The sequence below is a fragment of the Leptosomus discolor genome, chromosome 4, assembly GCF_034619465.1.
Source record: "Leptosomus discolor isolate bLepDis1 chromosome 4, bLepDis1.hap2, whole genome shotgun sequence".
Classification (NCBI taxonomy): Eukaryota; Metazoa; Chordata; class Aves; order Leptosomiformes; family Leptosomidae; genus Leptosomus; species Leptosomus discolor.
This window is the reverse complement of record NC_141394.1, coordinates 54,488,958-54,508,513: the sequence shown is the minus strand read 5'-3', so window position 1 is coordinate 54,508,513 and position 19,556 is coordinate 54,488,958. Positions and strand designations below refer to the sequence as shown.

At 38.5% G+C, this 19,556-nt stretch overlaps 2 protein-coding genes across 5 annotated transcripts in view; both read right to left on the bottom strand.

Annotated features, from left to right (window-relative positions):
• Positions 1–10,106, bottom strand: part of NFXL1 (nuclear transcription factor, X-box binding like 1) — a 47,871-nt gene extending 37,765 nt beyond the window's left edge. The window contains exons 1-11 of one of the 4 annotated variants that reach the window (XM_086464122.1): positions 9,956–10,106; positions 9,659–9,667; positions 8,412–8,582; positions 7,949–8,058; positions 5,640–5,773; positions 3,784–3,962; positions 3,455–3,616; positions 3,255–3,355; positions 1,922–2,036; positions 1,382–1,506; positions 267–389 (exon numbers count right to left, since the gene is read on the bottom strand). In XM_086464122.1, coding sequence (XP_086320248.1) covers positions 267–389; positions 1,382–1,506; positions 1,922–2,036; positions 3,255–3,355; positions 3,455–3,616; positions 3,784–3,962; positions 5,640–5,773; positions 7,949–8,058; positions 8,412–8,582; positions 9,659–9,667; positions 9,956–10,106 — 1,380 coding nt within the window. Of the gene's footprint in view, positions 1–266; positions 390–1,381; positions 1,507–1,921; positions 2,037–3,254; positions 3,356–3,454; positions 3,617–3,783; positions 3,963–5,639; positions 5,774–7,948; positions 8,059–8,411; positions 8,583–9,506; positions 9,522–9,658; positions 9,668–9,710; positions 9,738–9,955 lie in introns of all 4 variants that reach the window. The other 3 variants (XM_086464120.1, XM_086464123.1, XM_086464121.1) reach the window with 3 other exon arrangements.
• Positions 10,107–13,299: 3,193 nt separating this feature from the next.
• CNGA1 (cyclic nucleotide gated channel subunit alpha 1) lies at positions 13,300–17,889 on the bottom strand. The gene is made up of 7 exons (XM_009958198.2): positions 17,778–17,889; positions 17,429–17,495; positions 17,019–17,048; positions 16,815–16,916; positions 15,798–15,905; positions 15,547–15,653; positions 13,300–14,711 (listed from the first exon to the last, which is right to left on the bottom strand). Exons 1-7 carry the CDS (start codon positions 17,887–17,889, stop codon positions 13,300–13,302), a joined length of 1,938 nt encoding a protein of 645 aa, XP_009956500.1.
• Between the last annotated feature and the right edge of the window lie 1,667 nt (positions 17,890–19,556).

The window sequence follows — 19,556 nt, the reverse complement described above, 5'->3', positions numbered from 1 at the left end:
GCCTTCTGGAACTGGGAAGTTGTCAAAATCCCCTCCCACTTTTCAAGGCCACCGAGTTTTTCTTGGCCATCTTGACATGCTGTTCAGAGAATTCCGGTACTCTGCAAATTAAATTGAATGACGTTGAAGAAAACTCCTCTTCCTATACAATAACATGAGGTGAATCAACAGATTGATGTCATTTATATATAATATAAAATATTGTAACTAAGTAAAAAAAAAATTATCTAAACAATACATTTGAGAAAGATCATCTCTGGACTTACCTTTCTCCTACATTGGTGCTTTTGGCAATCACGAATTTTAGTACACTTTGTTTCACACAGATATGGCTTATGACATGGCATGCGTTTAGTGTGCTTTCCACAGCGACACTGTTTTTCAACTTCCTGGGCAGCAAGATAGGGAAAAAAAGTCAGGGTATTTTTAATCAGGGTAATTTAAAAAAAAAAAAAAAAAAAAAAAAAGGCAGAAAACAAAATGTTCTACTACTATCTGTAAAGAAAAGTTCATGGGAGAGCAAAATTACAATGCTCTATCACAACAGGAAGCACATCACATGCTCTGAGCAGATTACCTATCTGTGTGGGAATTACCTGGGGACCCTTGCATCAGTATTGTAAGCACTGCGCTCTAAGATGGCACCTCACTATAGCCTTGGTCTCACCAAGAGGGAAGCCACTTCACGGGAACCACTCAAGTGTGTAGTTCAAGATGTCAAGAGTAAATGCAAAACAAATTCATACAAAGAAGTACCTCTCCTGCATAGTAAACTAGATTCATCCACCGTGTATACACTAAGAAATAGGTGAGCAGGTTTATCTGACCTTCGTCCCAGCTATTGCAGGCTAACTACTCTCACCATGGACTTTATGAACCAATGCTGGTTCAGGAAGAGACAACTGAGAGCCAACAGAGCAACAGCTTTAAAAGCCAGACCACAGAAGCTCCACAGACACCTAGAGCAGAGCAAAATATTATTTTCTTACTAGCAGGGAAATAACATTGTGTTACAGCATCTTCCATTTCACTAGTGAAGAAACAGTGTAATAAGACAAAGCAGCAAGGAAGCTACAAGAGCTGGGGAAAAATTAAGTGTCTTTTAGGGCACAGTAATTAAAAAACAAAAACCAAAACAAAATGAAGCCAAAAGAGTAAAACCCTCACCCACGTCTCAATTCAGATACATAATGCTCAACTATTAATTCAGAATTGTGTTGGGGTGGGAGGGGAATAGGAAAAAAATGTGTTGCTTTTAATGAACAGAAAGTCAGATTTTGTGATAGATACGACTTCCTTTTCTGTAGGAGACTTGGACTGTTCCAGGCCTACAGTATTTAAATACCCTGACAAAATGGGAATCCACTACAGTAACACTAACCTGTCTGCAAATTTCACAGGGACCTCGATGACAGCGCTGTGAACATTTATGGATGCCACATTCCAGAACTTTATCACAACTATCACCACAGGTGGGCACATCTTCTGTACAAGGCAGTGTAAACTCTAGATGAAGAGAGAGAAGTAGAAGCAAAAGGAAAGTTTAGGAAAAAAAGCCAAAATATTTAGAAAAAAAAAAAAAAAAATGTACTGCGTAACATGAGTTCAAATGCCAATTCTCTTTCATTCTTTAAAAGCTTCTCTAGAATTACTCAATTATTCACATTGCCAATTAAAACCCTGGTACTAAATACAGCTTTGAAAGAATTAAGCAAAAAGGTGAACAGAAGCTGTCACATTTCACTGTTTGTAAGAAGTTTTATGGACCCTGCCCTGCAGAATTAATCTAAACTACTGACTGTTAAAGACTGGATGACTTTTTTTTTTTTTAATTTATCTTATTAAAAAAAAAAAAAAAACACAACAGGAACAAAAAAAAAAAACACACCAAAACAAACCAAACCAACCAACCCCAGCTTACTTGATTTTCCACATGGACAGGACCTTTTCCCAGAACGAGGACAGTCTCCACAGGGACCAGCATGACAAACTTGTTCACATGTGTGATTCCCACAAGGCAAAGGTTTCCCACATACCTGGAAAACTCAGAGAAACCAAGTGACTGTAATGTAACGCAACTACATACCAAGACAACCCAAGGGGAAAAACTAGGGGTAAGAGATGTCTGGACGGAATTTAACTTTTTCTGAATTTTGTTAACAGACCTTATATTCACTGAGTTTGCCAAATAAAACAGATCACCCTGCAGTGATCCTGACTGGAAGACCACTGTATACTGAGGAGTTAGTGGTTCACATAACAGTTAGCCCCAGTAGTACCAGGCCTGCGTTGTGCTGCATGTACAGCTTGGCCTTCAGGCCTGTGTTGTGCCACACATAGCCTTGGCCACAGGATAAACTTACTGTAGCAAAGGAGATGGGAGGCAGTTCCCACCTAGTACTAGTGATTATGCTATCTGCATGTCCTTGCCTTTATCTAAAAGTGCAGCAAGAAATTCTCACCTGAACATCCTTTCTGTTTGGCAGCAGCCGTGATGAACAGAGTTGCTTTCTTGTAACAAAACCGTATAATAGCTTCATGGACCAAAATGGGCTAACCCTTTCTACAGACAGGGTCTGCACAGCATGCTGCACGTGGGTCAGAGGCCCAGTCAATTCTTGGGGTTCCCAGCATTTAAAGGTCCATACTATTATTTATATTATGCTCCCTTTCTCTGTAGTGTTAGCTGAAATAAATTGCATTTTAAGTGATACTTTACAGAGGACGAGTGCCTTTCTTACTGGGATCATAATGACCACGTACCTCCTGGTGCAACCTGACCCCTGCCATTAATTTTTTAAATTATTTTTATCTTTACAGTCTGTCAATCCATAGATTGAGCTGCAAATTTACTTCAAAGAATGAATCACAAAGCTTTCATCCTGTTACAGTCAATAGAAGAAAATAGGCATGAAACTCTTATCTACTAAGCTGTGGTTTCATGCTTATTTTTGAAGACGGCAGCTGAAGTTTCAGCCTCAAGTACAAGAACAGATAATATACAAGGTCAAATTCACTGGTAACTTAATCCTAGCACAGTTCCAGAACAGTGACATTTTAACTACTGTCAGAAATGACAGGGCCACCAAGCAGATCCATTCTCAAACACTGCTGCTTACATTTTTGATTGCACTTTCAAAACTTAAAAAATAAAATTATTTTCTTACAGAATGAATTTTTCCAATCCTTAATACACCGGCTAATCAAACTCTATAAAGATGAGAAATAAGCTAAAAAGGACAGCTTTAACATACCCGATCACACTGCCACTGAGGGCTTGCACAAAGTCTTTCTGCTGTCTGTCTTCCGCAGATGCACCGTTGTTTACTGACTCGTGGACAAGGCTGACAATCTCCTGTGTGTAATTGCGAAGTGGCATTGAGAGTAGGAATTGCAAAAGAATGATGTTTCTTAACAATAACTACTCCTCTGAAGTTTAAGAAGGTAGGTCTACCTGCATGACAGGGATTCTCACAAGTGTGTTGTCCACACAGCAATGTTCGTCCACACGGCAGGTGACATGACCATTCCTTGGCACTGCACCTTCGGGGCACTGGTTTAGCTTTCTTACAGTGACAGGTTGTTGTGACCATCTTTGGGCAAGGTGGACAGGGTCCTAAGTACAGGAAAAAGAATACCTTGCTAATGGCCATTCAGCAAACGCAGCCTTGACTACATCTGGTTTACTCTGAGAATTTTAAATATAGTTAGCCGATTTCAAGTAAGACTGTGTAACAGCTACATAAATACAGGACACGCAATCAAGAGATGCAATGGATTTACCTGGATGACAAAGCAGCAAACATTTATGACCACAAGAAGGTTTGAATTCCCTCTCACATATCTGACCACAGGAGTGAGGTACCAGCCATGGGTCCAGTGTTGGATTCTCCACTTTTCCACAGTAACAGTAATACCTACTGGGAGTTTCAGACCGTTTGTATTCAAACCTACATTTTGGACTACAACAAGGGAAAGGAGGAGTGAAAAGAAAAGCAATTTTTTTAAGAACTTTCTTAAAAGAAAACCAGGTTTTACCATTTCAGTTTCCCAAGACTGTTACCAGGCTACCAATTAACATTTTTACAACCATAACCAATAGTAACATAATTAAATTTATAATATAGAATAAAGGCTTTGCTATATGTCAGATTTTACAATACATTCATTAGAATGTCTAATGAATTGCCCTATCACTGCAATCTTTTTTCTCAAAAGAGATGTAACAAAAAAAAAAAAAATCAGCATAGCAAGCAAACAGAACAATTTTTATGTCAAGTGATACTAAAGGACTGTATCCAACAAAGAGTTAATCTACTTCAATAGAATCAATCAAAAAAAAAAAGATTAAATCCCAAGTTTTTACCAGTAGCAATTTATAAGCTATGTAAAACAAGATTTAGCAATGCTATTAAAACTATGCATAGTAATTAAAATTTTATCTGAAAGATTTTAGATTGTATCAGTTCAGCACCTTAGATATTACAAGATGCACACCTTTATTTGTTATTCTTGACGGTGTCAGATATTAAAAAGTACACTATTCCTAAAGGTACACAGGCACCAAAGGACAGGAACTTGTTAGTGCCAGAGGCCCTAAAGGCTTTCAGGCGCAAGCCATGGATGAGGGAGGCAACACAAGGAAAGAGAAGCAAAGCAGCTCCCATTTCTAGCTACACTGGGAAAAGCCAACAGACAAGGCGCTCCTCTTCAGAGAAAAACAGAAGCTTTGAAAGACTTAGGTACTCATTTTTACCAAATAAAATGTTAGTTTGCCCCTATATATAAACACATTACAAGCCATAAACCATTACTCCATAGTGACTGCACGGTTTTATCGTATGCTTAATATATTCACCTTGAAATTTCTTCATTATAAACATTATGCTTAATCACAAAACTAGTTTGCATTACCAACTTGAGACGCTGCCAGCCAACAACTTTATCTCTTATTTCCTAAGTAAACCTGCTCTCTGAAATGCCGCGTTAATAGAGCTTTTGAATCCACCAGGCACTTTTAACCAAATCTGACAGAGACTGTGTCTCAAAGATATCACTAAATGTTTCCAAATGAAAGTAAGTGGGCAAATGAAGCATGGAACAAACATGCACAGAGAAAGCCCGACTCCACTTTCAGACACAAACCTACTGAAAATGCAAGTTTCATTATTCATGCAGCCACAACATCACCTTCTTCTTTATACAGTCTCATGTAAAACCGCAAGACTGGCTTTAATGCTCGAGTTAGACTAAAGAAAAAATAATAAATCTCTAAATCTTGCTATTTTACAACTATTTTTTTAAGTTTAATTATTTCATGGTGCCAATTTTGAAAGTGACAAGTACGTAAAGCCATTTAGAAATAAGTATTAGAAGCTGAGACACATGATAGATAAGTTACCTTCAGAGGTTAAAACAAATCCGAAGTAGCAGGTTTTTAATATCACTGTAAAATATTCCTGAATCATGTTAATGAAAACTTAAGAAAATTCAAAAAAGCAATAGAAAAGTCAGCCCTCTAATCTTATTTTTTTTTGGTGCACATGTCTTTTACAAGTACCATTTCTTTCTAAAGTAACTCCAGTTCACATATGTTTCACAATAAAAGTATCTTTGTAAATGTACCATGAAGAGCTCACCATGGCCAGGGATAATCTTTTTTCCCAAAATCATCATCCATCAAAGGAGAAGACACAAGGAAAAGGCTGTCCTTGGCCCACTTTTGGATACACACCAGGTGAAATATACAAAAGCATCCACAACAGCTCCAGACCTAAAGAGCAGATATAAGTGCTAATTGCTTTATATTAGGTTTCCTTCTGTTTCCATTGATGAACATCTCTAATATCTAAAGAAATACAAGCTTGCTATTTTTCCATTTTAAAAATGAGTTTCCAAAGGTAGATTATACCTATTGTTAGATTAATACAGGCAGCTTTACTGTTACAGATTCATACCTATAATCTTTTTTCCAGCTCCTGTGGGAAGTTTTGCCAAGGCTTATGGACCCCAAAGTACTCATATAATCATAGAAATACTGATTTAAACACATTGTTGGAGGTCATGTAGCACAATCTCGTGTCCAGAGTAGGACTATTGCCAACCTAGCTCAGTTCAGTCACAGCTTTGCCTAGCAAAGTTGGAAAATCTTGAAGGATGGGGACTCCAAAACCATCCTGGACAACCTACTTCAAGTGTCATACTACTTTCCTAGTACCCAATCTGTACCTCCGAAGCCCCAGGTTGTGCTATTACCCCTTATTACACCACCTTTCACCACGAAGATGACTTTGGCTTTATCCTTCTTCATAGCTCCAAGCAGACAGAGGCTGCAATCACATCATCCTTAGCCTCCTCTCTGCCAGACTAAACAAGCCCAGCTCTCCCTCCACCTCTCTCCCTGTCCCATACTCTGGGTCTCTACACATCCTCGTAGCAGAAGTACTAAAAAGATTTTTTCCGCCTTTCAAATTTTAGGATTTACATACAATGCTAGTAAGAAAAAGATTTGAATAGAAGTGTGGCTTTCAACCTAGTGTCTTTTTTTCAAAAAGCAAGAGAGGTATAAAACTGAACAGAAGTAAAAGCAAGTGTGTTTGAGAGAAAGTTGATTTTGCCAGTATCCTGTCTCCATCACTAAACCTCTATGTTCTTGTTCCCAGTGTACTTCTGTCAGTTCTGCAGTGAAATCACAATCCTTTGCTTAGAGTATCAGCCTGCTGATGAAAAGCAATTTAAATAACAGAAAGGCAGTTTTATGCCTTTGGTACTTTCCACGTACTTATGTCTTAAATTGTCAGCTTAAAACGATTATAACAATTTGGTAAGAGAAATGCAGTAGAAAATTTAAGTTTTATTCTTTACTTTTTTTTAATAACTTATGACATCGTTATAAAATTATACTGTGAAAACAAGGAGAATTTCCCCCTTAACTTATAGAGGACAAAGCCAATGACATAAGTTTCTAAAAGTACAGTAACTAACTTCCAAAACCAAAAGCTAACAGGAGACATTAAGTAAACAAAACACACTTGGCTGAAATGTTACAGATTCAAGATAACTAACAAACCACTGAGTTATAAAAGAAGACTTCCAAGTTGCCAAATCATCTCACTCCTGCTGAGATGAAATTTAACTCTATCAAGAGACACAGAACTTTAAAATCAAGCTAAACACATATGTTCAGGTCTGAAAAAATGTAGATTAAACATGTTAAGAATTCATAAAAAAGATATTGCATAACTTTCTAAAAAAAAAAGTTAATGACTACAGTTTCATTGGATACTTGTAACCCATGCACATCCAGCACAAGTAGTTAAAGATTTTCTGCACTTTTTTTCTTTTAATGTCAAACATACAGTTGCCAACGTGTATTTCATTCAAGTAACTGTAACAGAAACAAGGTTGGGTATGTCAATGTCAAAGGGAAGTTGATACATAGCAATTAAAGTGAAAAAGATTTGTCCTGAAATCTCCCCCACAAAAAATGTACCTACATGAAATAAGACAATCTTCTCAGACATGCTACCCTTCTCTTTCACCTGATCAGCATTTGGAGCAGCAAAGTATATCTTAGCTCCTCTGCTATAAATCTAACAATAATATTTCCTAATTTCCTAGTATTTCTTGCTTTCATGTTTGCTACAACACAACATTGCAAGCACTGCCCTTCAGCACATTTTTTCATCTGCTACTCTCTAAAATTTAAAAATAACTATTTTACATTACGATAACAAATTATGTCAAAAAATACATGTTCTGATTACAAGCTACGTACACACACTTATTTCTTCAAGTGTTTGAAAAATGCAAATATGTCAAATGTTGCATTTAGTACTCCATCATTTTAACACTATCAATCCCAAGATTTACCCTAATAATACAATCAAACACAAGTTATTCAGACAGTTATATATGCTTTATTCTAAGACTACTTTAAAATACTTACAGCTTGGTTCCTTTTAACTGAAGCAATGCAGATCAGACATGTCATAGCCCCTGACTGAAAAGCTTCATTCATGTACTGTCTTGTACGTTCCAGTTCACTTGCATCTCCATCTTTAACATACAAAGATTTTTAAAGCAATCAGTAATGTTTGAGCTCCTATTCTGTACACGTTGAGACTGCTGTAAAAGTTTTTTTTTCCTCCAAACAGAGGTCAGTCATATATCATTACAAAACCACATTATTAAAAGTACTTAAGACAGTTTCAAAATTATACCATTAATTCTGCATAAAAAGGCAAGACGTATTGCCAGCACGCATTGCCGGGAACAACTATTTTAAATACAAGACACCAAAATAAAGTGCTTTCCCTCCAATTATGGAAAAATTCTAATAAACAGCAAATAATACAGCCTTGTTTATGCTTTCATACCAAAATGAAAGTCACTAAATTTAAAAAATTTACCAGTTTGACTGGTGTAAATGGTAAATGTTTTGGCCAAAATCTTTCCTTGTTTTTCTTCAGCATCTTCATCATCATCTTCAGATGAGGAGCTAAATTGGTCTTCAACTAGCTTTTTTGCTGCAGCCTGATTAGCCTTCTTAATTTCATCAAATTTCTTCTGTGAAGATAATTCTATTATGAGAACAGATTAATGATGATTAATAGCATGGTAGTTAATCATAACACCACATTCAGTTCTACATACTTCCAACTGACCTTTTCTTTAAAGAGCTTGCTGATTTTATGTTTTTAAGGGCAGTACCTCGCTACATTTTCAATAACACACAAGAAAAGATAAATGATATTTTCTTCTTTACTGTGCATTACCCATAAAATTCACAGCAGGAATTATTACGTCAATTACTGCTGACAAATCCAACCAAACAGACTAGAATATATGCATCTATAATGCTGCTTTATGAAAAAGGTACTTAAAAAAACAACACACACACATTCCACACAAACACAATTCTCATAGTACAAAGAAGTAAAAAAACTCCACAAAACAGGCAATTCTTGACAAGAGCAATTGTTATAATTTGCTGATACCCCTCCCAGCATTTGGTATTTTTTAAATTTCTACTTTTATTGATCTCCTTCCATCCAACAAGTCTTTACTGCAACAGTGGGTTCATGCTATTTCACAGCTGGCAACATTAAAAGCGACAGGGTATTTAAACATAAACTTTTTTTGAAGTTATTGCATGTGACACAGAAGATTTTCACATGGAGAAAAAAGAATTATATAATTTAACAGAGTTCATAATAAACCAAAGTGCCTTTAAGATAACATACCACAGAAATATAAAGGTCTTCAACAGATCACAGGTCTTGGGTACTTCCTACTTCTCCGTATTTGACTATTGCACCTAATAGTATTTACTGGGGTTCCGAGGGCTTCCCTTAAGAAATTATGCTGCCACTTAAAAGAACTCGGTATTTGGCACTTCTCTACCCGCGAAGTATTTACTGGGGATTAAAGCGCACTCACAGGAACCCCGTGCATTGGGAAGCCCGCGCCCCTCGCCCCGCACCGGGGCACTGTGGCACACTGACCCGAGCACCCACCGGCTGTCCCTAGCGGGCAGCACTCTCCTGAGTATTGCCAACCGTGCTGAAAAACATCTGCTTCACCCATTACTTCACATTTTACTCTTCTGCTTGAAGGGCACTGACCGCGCACTCTGGGGAGGCCACAGCCTCGGAGCCTCCAGCCGCTGCCCGAGGCCTCCGCGCTTCTCCTCGGAAGGTACCTGCGGCGGGAGGCGGCACATGGTGAAGCACCAGCTCGCCACCGCCGAGCAGCAGGGGAGCGGGGCCATGGCCCGCCGGCCACAGGAGCGCCCCCCGCCCGCCTCCCTTACCCACAGCGCTGGGGGGACAGCCCCGACCTGGGCTTTCGCAGGGGCTCCCCAAGGCCCGGCTGAGCTCCGGGCTACAGCCAGCTCCCCAGCTCGGGACCCCGCAGCCCCCTGCCGGGCCGGGGTAGGAGGGGAGGACACGACACTCACCGCTGGTCCACGCGGCCGCAACACAGCCCCCGCCGCGGGCTCTCGGGGCTGGGGGCCTGGCAGACGCACCAGCGCGGGCGGCGAGTCCGTCCCCGGGCCTGGCGCGGCCCCGTCCCCGGCCGCCCTGGCGCCAGGGCGGCTCCATTTCTCCCACGCCAGCGGGCGAAGGACGGGGGAAGGAAGGCGGCCCCTCCTCACCGAAGCCGGCCTGAGACGAGCTCTGTCGCTCGATCTGGAGGCGGCGGTGGAAGAGGCAGCAACGCTGGCAAGCTCCCGTGGCAGCGCGACTACAACTCCCAGCGCCTCTCGCGCGGGCGGGGCGGAAGTGGTGCTGGGGACTCCAACCCCCAGCGTGCGCCGCGGCGGCTCCCCCGGCGGGGGCTTGGGGTTCGCGGTGGGGTGGCCGCGGTGCCTGGGGAGGGCGACCCGTCCCGCGCTTGGTCACCAGGAAAATGTTTGCCAATACCCAGGCTGGGGTCTCTTTGTTACTTAGTCCTTGAATTTCCTTTTGTCTGCCGCTCTGGCCGCAGGAGCAATGGCCTCAGGTGGCTGTCACGGAGTCCCAGAATCGTTTCGGTTGGGAAAGCCTCTTAAGATTGAGTCCAATCATTAAACAAGCACTGCCAAGCCCACCACTAAACCGTGTCCCTAAGCACCACATCTACACGTCTTTTAAATACCCCCAGGGATGGCGACCCAACCATTTCCCTGGGCAGTCTGCTCCAATGTTTGGTAACCCTTCCAGTGAAGAATTTTTTCCTTATGTCCAATCTAAACCTTCCCTGGCACAATTTGAGGCCATTTCCTCTTGTCCTATTGCTTGTTACTTGGGAGAAGAGACCGACGCCCACCTCACTACAACCTCCTTTCAGGTAGTTGTAGCGAATGATAAGGTCTCCCCTCAGCCTCCTTTTCTCCAGAGTAGGTTTCTGGCAGCCTTTTCTGCAGCATTTGGCTCTTGCACGTTTCCTTCAGAGTATGAGAGTGAAAAATCGGTCCCAAAGCGTGTTTAGAAGCTTTATTGAAGTATATCCAGAAGGTTTTACTGCACGGAAATATATATTGAGGAACCTGTGTGCCTCCTGAAAAGTTCTGACAAGTGCAAGTTGAAATAGTTTTAATTTTATTGATATTTCCTTATAGAACTTATGTTCTGTCTTGTACCAGGAGGCAACTCTGCATTTAGTGGAGTTTTTTCACAAATACATGCTTGTAAAAGTAAATAATACAAGGTTTCCAATTATAAAGTGTCTGAAAATAGTAAGTAAACTACTGGAGGTCAGTTGTGGTTTTCTGCTTTATTTTGAAGTGTTTCAAATCAAAGAATTTTTATTCTTGAGAAAGAGACAGTTAGTGACTACAACTTGTGTCATAGACTGAGGGATCAATAACAGAAAAAATGTGAACAGTATTGCTCTGCCTTTATGAATTAAAACTCATTATCATCTCACACATTTCACTAATACAAAGTCATAAACTCTTCAACAAAGAAGAAAAGTGTTTCCTAAGTACCTAGAGAAACATGATGCAGCCCTATAGGATGCTGCTGCCATACAGATTGCAAATTATATTCAAGACCTGAATTGAAAGAATGCTGATTGCAAAGTCCAACATTCACAATACAGTTAAATGCCAGAATAATGCTTGTTCTTGTGTGCACAGATAGAGTCTCTAATGAAATAATGGCATACTCTTTCCCCTCACCAGCACATTATGCCGTTTGTCATTCAAAGCGCAGGATCAACAGTGAATGAATAGCCGTTTCATATTTACATTTATCCTTGTTGTTCCATAGATATCCTATGTATTAATTACTTCATAACCTTTAATCTTTGCAGTGAAATCAGGAGTTGTTTATAGATCTCTGGCATTCTGGAAACCTATCAACATTACAAAAAATAAAATGACCAGAAAATAATGCACTTCACAAAAGATCCAATTTATAATATCTCCATCTTGTTAAGGAGAAAAATGAAAGTATAAAGATATTATCAAGTGATAGTAACATTTGCATACGTATTTTTTTAAGAGTGGCAGTCCAATTGCCCAGGAAAATCAAATTGCCCTAAATACAGAATCACCCATTCTCTCTTTGCAGTCCCTTTCTTCACACCCTGTCATCAAACCTTCCCAACATTAAGTGGCTATGATCAAAGTCTACTGAAGATACCCAGCGGAAAATACCCAGCTGAGACCACAACTAATAAAACCGATTTTTGCCAATGGAAAAAGGTATAAATTAGGGGGAAAATCCAGGGGGATAATGCTCCTTGAAGTAGTTGAAAATGTGTCTGACATATGAAACAGTAGCTTTTACTATCTTAGTAGCAGTTATGAACAGAAGAAAGAAATACCCTATCAATGAAAAAAAAATAACCTATTTAGTCATTGTATTATTTCCCCAACAGCAGCTACAGAAGATGCTGTAGGGAGAGTTTGGCCTCTTTCTGTCAAGTCTGCCGCTTGCACTCTGCCACAACTGTTACACTAGGGACATAAAAACTTTTAAGCACAGATCATAAAAACTTGATAGTCCGTGTTCAGCGGCCGTATGATCACATGGAGCAGAACAGTCTTCAATACTGTATATGTGTTATTATTGTGGAAAGAACAGCTAGATTTTGAACCATTCATATTTGTCATGCTGATGCTTGCAAAAAGTTGTATTCCCTCTCTATTCCAGCTTTTGCATGTAATATCCCCAAAAAGGACCATTTAAAACTGCCCACTTACATTTCAAGAAATCAGCCAAGGTGGACCAAATGAAGCAACATTTTCCAAATATTACAACCTTCAGTAGTTGTATCTGCATTGTAGATATACCTAATTCTGTATATAACATCCCATAATTAATTAATCTTATGTTAATCAATAGATATTAAAAATGTGTTTGTTTAAACAAAAATTAAATATCATGGTTCATGTCTATATTGATTTCAAATAATATAATTGTTACCAAACCTTTCCTTCTTTCCATAAACAGATATGAAGAAATTATTTTAAAATAGTCAGCAAAACTTTCAGTATTTGCCAGTATATGACTGTATATAGATTGAATGCATTTGCTGTAGAGCAGTGTTACATAACGAGCACGTGATGCATTAACAGATAATACCACCTGTTCGTGCAAGAGCAAGGTGTTATCTTCCATCCTCAGTCTCGATTCTTCTTTTTCTTCCCAAAACCTGCCAAATACGTGCTGCTTGTAGGAAATTAGTGACATTACCTCAACAAATAATTTTTCATAATTAATAGTCAGGTCCTGATTAGATTAGAAATTAACGTATTCAGCCTTATGCAGGATTTGACCCTAAGTGTTATTGGCAGCCTCCAGTGATTTATTCTGCTTTTGACACTCCAGGTGTGGATGGATCTGCTTCTTCTAAGTCTGCGAATTCTTGCTCTATAACTGGCATCAATATTTTCTCGATTTGTGTAAGTCTTTTTTTCAGTTTTTGTTGTGCAGCTTCATACTCAGCCAACAACCTGGCAAATTTTGTTTGTAATCTGTCCATTGCTCTTTCCATGTAGGTGACCTTCTCTTCCAGATCTTTAGGATCACTTCCTAAATTTGCCACTTCAATGTCCAGCAACCCATCTTTCATTAGGATTTGCTTGCCTTTTTCTTCCAACATAGCCTTTGCATCTGGATACTCTGTTAAAGCCTCCATGAGATCGTCTTTAGACAAACAAAACAAGTCTGAGTATCCAATACTTCTAATATTGGCTGTTCTTCGATTGCCAGCTTTGCTACCTTTGATGTTAAGAATGCTGATTTCTCCAAAATAGCTGCCATCACTTAGGACCACAAATTGGGTAATTCCATCATCAGCAACTACTGCCAGCTTGCCTTCTTTGATAATGTACATCTCTCGTCCAATATCTCCCTTTCTGCAAATGTAATCTCCAGGACTGTATACTTGCGGCTGGAGTTTCAAAACCAGTTCAACCAATAGACCAGCTTCACAGTCTGCAAAAATCCGAACCTTTTTTAGCGTTTCCAGGTGAACATTGATTGCAATCTCTGCTCTTAGTTTATCTGGCAGATACTTCAAGACTTCCCTTTCATCCACAGCCTTTTTGTTTGTCCACAGGTAGTCAAACCACTTTATAACTCTTTTTTCCATGTCTTTACTCACGTTCCGAAAGTGCATATACTGCTTGATAGCATCAATCCTTGCTTGAAACTCTGCCCTGGCAGCATTCATGTTGGAGATCATAGAGCCCACGTTACCAACAATGGTAGCGAAAATCAATACTCCAACCAAGAAGTCAACAACCACGAAGAAATACTCAGAATCTCTTACAGGAGGGGGTGTTTCACCGATAGTAGTCAGGGTCAGTGTTGACCAGTAGAGACTGTAGACGTACTTTCTAGTCAGACGGGCAAATTCAGGATCGGAGGTGTTGGGGTAGACCCATGTGTCAGCCCCAAATCCGATGGCTTTCGAGATCGAGTAGTACACACAGGCATTCCAGTGAATAATAATCACAATGTACATGACAAGGTTTGAGATCCTGAAGATATTTGGGTAGTTTGTCCTTGTTTCTGTTCGCTGGAAGAATTCAAACATCCGAGCTACTCTGAGTAGTCTGTTTATTCTTAATTCTGGGTAATTCAATCCTAATTTAAAGTATAAGAGATCGGTTGGTATGATTGACAGAAAATCTAATTTGAATTGTAAAGATTTCTTATATTTCTCTTGAAGCTTTTCTTCTTCTTTCACCAGAAGACCTTGCTCCAGGTAACCTAAAATCAAATTGTAAATAATAAAAATGTCGTGACTTCAACTGACTTGTGTTTAATGTCAATACAAATCTATTTTGAAACATATTTTGGGTGCAAATTCCAGATGGTACAAAACTTCTTTTACTTTCTAATAAACAATTGCTTATTTCCCAATATGCAAGTTAGTGTTATATGGTTCAGCTTGAGCTAGATTATACAGCTTTGAAAATTAAACATTTCTAGCTCTGATTCTTTCCCTCCACTTTTCCACTATGGTGAACATCTGAGAAAAACCCAAACTCCCCAAAACTCCACAGTCTATAGGAAGGGTGGTTAATGAGGGAAAGAATTTGAGCACGGGAATCTGAGTTCCATATTGAGTGTATCTACTCAATAGCTCTGGATGTAGGATAAGATTTTACAAGAAACAGTTGCAGCTGAAGTTAATTGGATGTCTTCCTTGCTCAATGGTCTTGAAAATCAAGCAAATACTTGAATCTCCTTGAATACAAAGTCCAGATTTAGGTGCTAATTTTTCAGAACCCCTGATCCTCACTTGGCCGAATTACATGTTTATTTTGTCTTGTTGAGTCAGCTGCAGGCAGAACTGCATGTATCTAGCCTCCCTCATGCCTAGCTTACCTCAGGCTTTATGTGTTCTTGGAGTAATACACCAGAGTTTCTCCTGGTTTTGCAGCTTACAGACTACAGTCTTCCAGAGATCTATCTCAATGTCTTTTTCACTATTGCACCTCATCAAAGGTACCCAGACAATAAGAGGAGTAGTATTCTGAATATTTTAAACGACCTGGCACAAACATATGAAGAGGAATAATTAATCATTGAGTATACTTACCTGTTCTTGTCCGTACAAACATGTCGGCAACATAGATGGCATCAGAAACATAATCAATGATAAACCATACCGCTAAGTAGTCATGCTGAAGCTCATCAAAACAGGCTCTGAATAGGAAGACAAAATAAATTACTGTGAAATAAAAGTTAAATACTTACATTAAATCAGCGATGAATAAAATAATTTTTGATCTATTTAGGGATGTTACAATTTGCCACAGGTTTTACATAGTCATTAAAGGAGTACCTCACCTAGCAATAATCATGGTCCAGTTGTACATGACAGGCATTGTGATGCAAAACAACCAGTTGTAATATATATTTCCTGCTGGATCAATAGTGAAAATCTCTTTCTTCTTCCTAAGTGATAGGCAGGGGGAAAAAAAAAAGGAGATTTAATGAGAGACTTAAAATAACACAATTTTTGAGGAATGAAGCATTCTAGAAATTGTTATTGTAAAATAAATGGCCTTTATTAAAGTTCCTTGCTTGAATGCATGGAGAGCATGAAGCTGCTTGTTAGGTGTGACTTGGGACACAAAGTTTAGCTTCTAAATTTTGCTGAGCAAAATCAGCTTGGCAGTCCCACTTCAGTTTATAATGGCACATGTAATCTCAACCTTTTCAAGTTAATTTGTTTCCTACCCAATTAACTGTCTTGTCTGATAATTGATTTGATCATCTTTCAAAAAATAAAATGATTATGTGACTACTAATGTTTAAATAAGTGAGATAAGTTATGCCTTTCTCACTGGGAAAAGTCTAGCTCTGAGAAAGATGAAACGTTGGCATAGTTTACATAAAGAAACCAAAGAACGTGAAATCATACAACAGAAGTTCCTACTGCACTATTTTAAGTTTCTCTTTCTTGGCCAGAAAATTATGAATTTACCAAGCAAAAGGTAAAGCAAGAACTTTCAGATCACAGAAGAGTTTACTTGCTCGTAGGTGCCCCTATGTGCAGAAGAGATTGCTTTACACTAGCACATCTTTTGCTGCCAATTCCAAAGAATATTGGATAATCAGAATCCAAAGGAGGATTTTCTTGACTAATATTTTTTCAAATGAGTTCCATGCATGCATATTTCTGTTGTCCATATATGAAGTTAAATTAAAACAACTCTACCCTAGAGAAAACAACAGAAATCTTACAGGCATTCACTAGAGTATAAGCATCTTGTTTATAGGATGCTTGTGAATGGATTTGGTTTTACATCAAAAGCAATTTTATTAGACCAACATAGCAGGACTTAAATAAAAAATACTTACTCTTCTTTATTTTCTTTCTTCTTGGACTTATCTTTATTTTTGTTTTTCTCCTTTTTCTCCTTGTTCTTTTGTGTTTCTCCATCTTTTTTTTTTTCTGACTTGCTAAGAAATAGATTTACATTTTCAGTTGTTACAGACTAAGTTAAAACATATTTGGAAAGAAATTAAATGTCTTAGAAATAGTATTATTATTAACTGTCTTACCTCTTCTTTTCTTTTTTCTTTTTCATCTCTCTAAAGAAAAGAAAAATGTAATAGGCTTATGGGATGCACATAGCCCTTGCTTCCTCATTTATTTAATCGAATCATCTGAATTCAGTAAGGATAACATTATACTTAGGTGTTTGGCCTTCAAAAACTGTTTTGCTTATTGTATTCACATAGAACTACTTCTGTTTTAAATTAATAGATATAATACCAATAACTGTAGTATTGAAAATGAGTATCATAATTGATGCGCAGGAAGTTAAAATGTACATGCCATCTCTTTTGGGATTACTTGAATGACGTAACTGTTTATGAAGAAATTGTTAGATCTATATCATTCTTCTTCTTTGCTGCTTAAACAGCCATGTTGCAGTACTCTCGTTTTATGAAACGGGAAAGATACTTACTCATCTTTATTACTATTGTTGTTAATATTGTAGCATGCAAGTGCACCAGGTAGATACTGTTGCCTGGGGAACAGCAAAACAACATAGTTATATGGTATCTGCTGAAACACAAGTTGTCATGGACTGTTTCTCACCATTTTAATCATGGGCTAAGTTATCTAAGGAAATTGAAAGAGCAGAGATTTAAATCTCCTAAATATTTACAATAAACAATAAATCAAAGTCTTAAAAACTTAGTTTACTCATAGATGGTGAAGAAAATTAGGTGATGGCAAGTATCTGTGCTTAGTCAATCCTATGGAAATTATCAAAGAAAAAAACCCAAGCTGCCACAAAATATAAAATTTGACATACCTGTTTTCCCCTTTGTCCATCAGTCCAGGGTCCTCACTGGTGTCTTGCACTACCACGCTGGGAACAATTGTATGGGAGTGACGGGTCTCAATCACTCCTACCTTCATGGTCAAGTTTGTCTTACCTTGGGTAATTGAGGAAGACTGATTTAAAAAGCATCAACTTATTTCACAACTAGAAGTAACGAGCAATTTTTTTCCCTAAAAATGAATCCTTTATATCCTTGCGTACCCCCAAACCAGCAATAGTATTTTCAGTTTCCTCTCTCCTATGACATTTCCGCCAGACAAGAAAGGGCACTGTGGGTGCTTCAGCGTGCTGGATGACCAGACAACTGCTGCAAAAGAGTATGTTCAACACATCTTTCTCTTAGAAGAAGCATTAATTTAGGTCCTTCTCCTGAGCTTAATCACAAGCTTTGAAAATATTTAGAAAATTGTGTTTGAAACATCTGCTGTTGTTTCATTTGATTTTGAACTAAAGGCTCAAAACTTATGGTATCGAGATGGATAAACAGATTCATGCACAGGTGACATCCTGAAAACAAGATTAGGAAGCATCCACTGGCTATGCATCCAAAGAAATCTCAGTTATGGTCTGATACCTGAGAGTTATGCTCTGTCGAGAACAAAGAGTAAGTTCTGTAACTAGGAAGTTAAGATTGATGTAGTAGTCTCCTTACTCATATAGCAGGTAGTATAGAAAAACCTAAATGGCAATATTAGTGGCTTTTCATGTCTGGTTTGTTCATCTCAATATCAAAAAATTGAAAATGTAGAGTACGTAACTAATATAACACATTCTAGTGCACAATATTTCTAGCACTGGAGTAATTAATTTCTGCTCTCCATTTCCACTACTCTTACAATTTTGTCAGTTATATCTTGGCATCAGTGAGACTGCCAACTCTTTGGGCATGAATTTTGTCTCTAAGTGTGATTTGCTCTTGACTGGGCCATTTAGATGGATTCATAAAACAGATACTATCTACTGCAGTATCAGTAGCCTTGCGCATGTGAAATCAGAGTATAGAGAGGTCTATAAGCCACAAACTGACAAATGATTGGCTGTACCACTGGTAAGTGAAGTCAAATGTCGTAGAATGAATCAGTCTTAAAGAAAGTATTTCTATTCTGTAGTCAAGCACACTGCAAAAGAGAAGCAGGATGACACAACTGCCACATTGCTGTCAGACTTACCTGACTTTCCCTATTAGTTAATGAAACTAAAAATATTCCTAAACAGGAAAGAGGAGAAGAAACCCATGTTTCCAACAGTCATCAGACATGAATGACACATGGTGCAAAAAAATACACAGCAATATACAATAATCTACAAAACAGAAAGGTAAAGATTGAAGATTAAGATGTGTTCTTCCACAAATAGTCCTAAATGTAGTCCAACATTTTTTACTTGGTCAGTCTTTAAATGCTTAAGAGCAAGGATCAGGTCTAAGATGTCACATAAAAAGATGCTAAGTTTCTAAGACATAGTAAACAGTAGGTTAGATTCACCAGGAGCCTAAAAGCTGTAACAGGGTTTCCACTGACTTAGTCCAAGGATAAATTGTGTTTGAAAGTGTGGAGATTGAAAGTACGCCAGGTTGAATTAAGCAGCTTTATGTCTCTGGTGCTCTGAAAGCTCTGCTAATGCTGGCACACAAAATTCCATCCTGATTTAACCTATATCCTCCACAGAGCCACACTGGAGCCCACAGAGCTCACAAATAATGGTGTAAGATGAAGCTGTGTCCAACCACTTCCAATCACTCAGC

Excerpts from the sequence above, each read along its gene's own strand:
- CNGA1 (XM_009958198.2), bottom strand. The coding sequence starts at position 17,889 with ATGAAGGTAGGAGTGATTGAGACCCGTCACTCCCATACAATTGTTCCC. Across the intron at positions 16,917-17,018 it reads AAGAAAAAAGAAAAGAAGAG|CAAGTCAGAAAAAAAAAAAG; the intron begins GTAAGACAGTTA and ends TCTATTTCTTAG. Across the intron at positions 15,654-15,797 it reads TGGACCATGATTATTGCTAG|AGCCTGTTTTGATGAGCTTC; the intron begins GTGAGGTACTCC and ends CTTCCTATTCAG.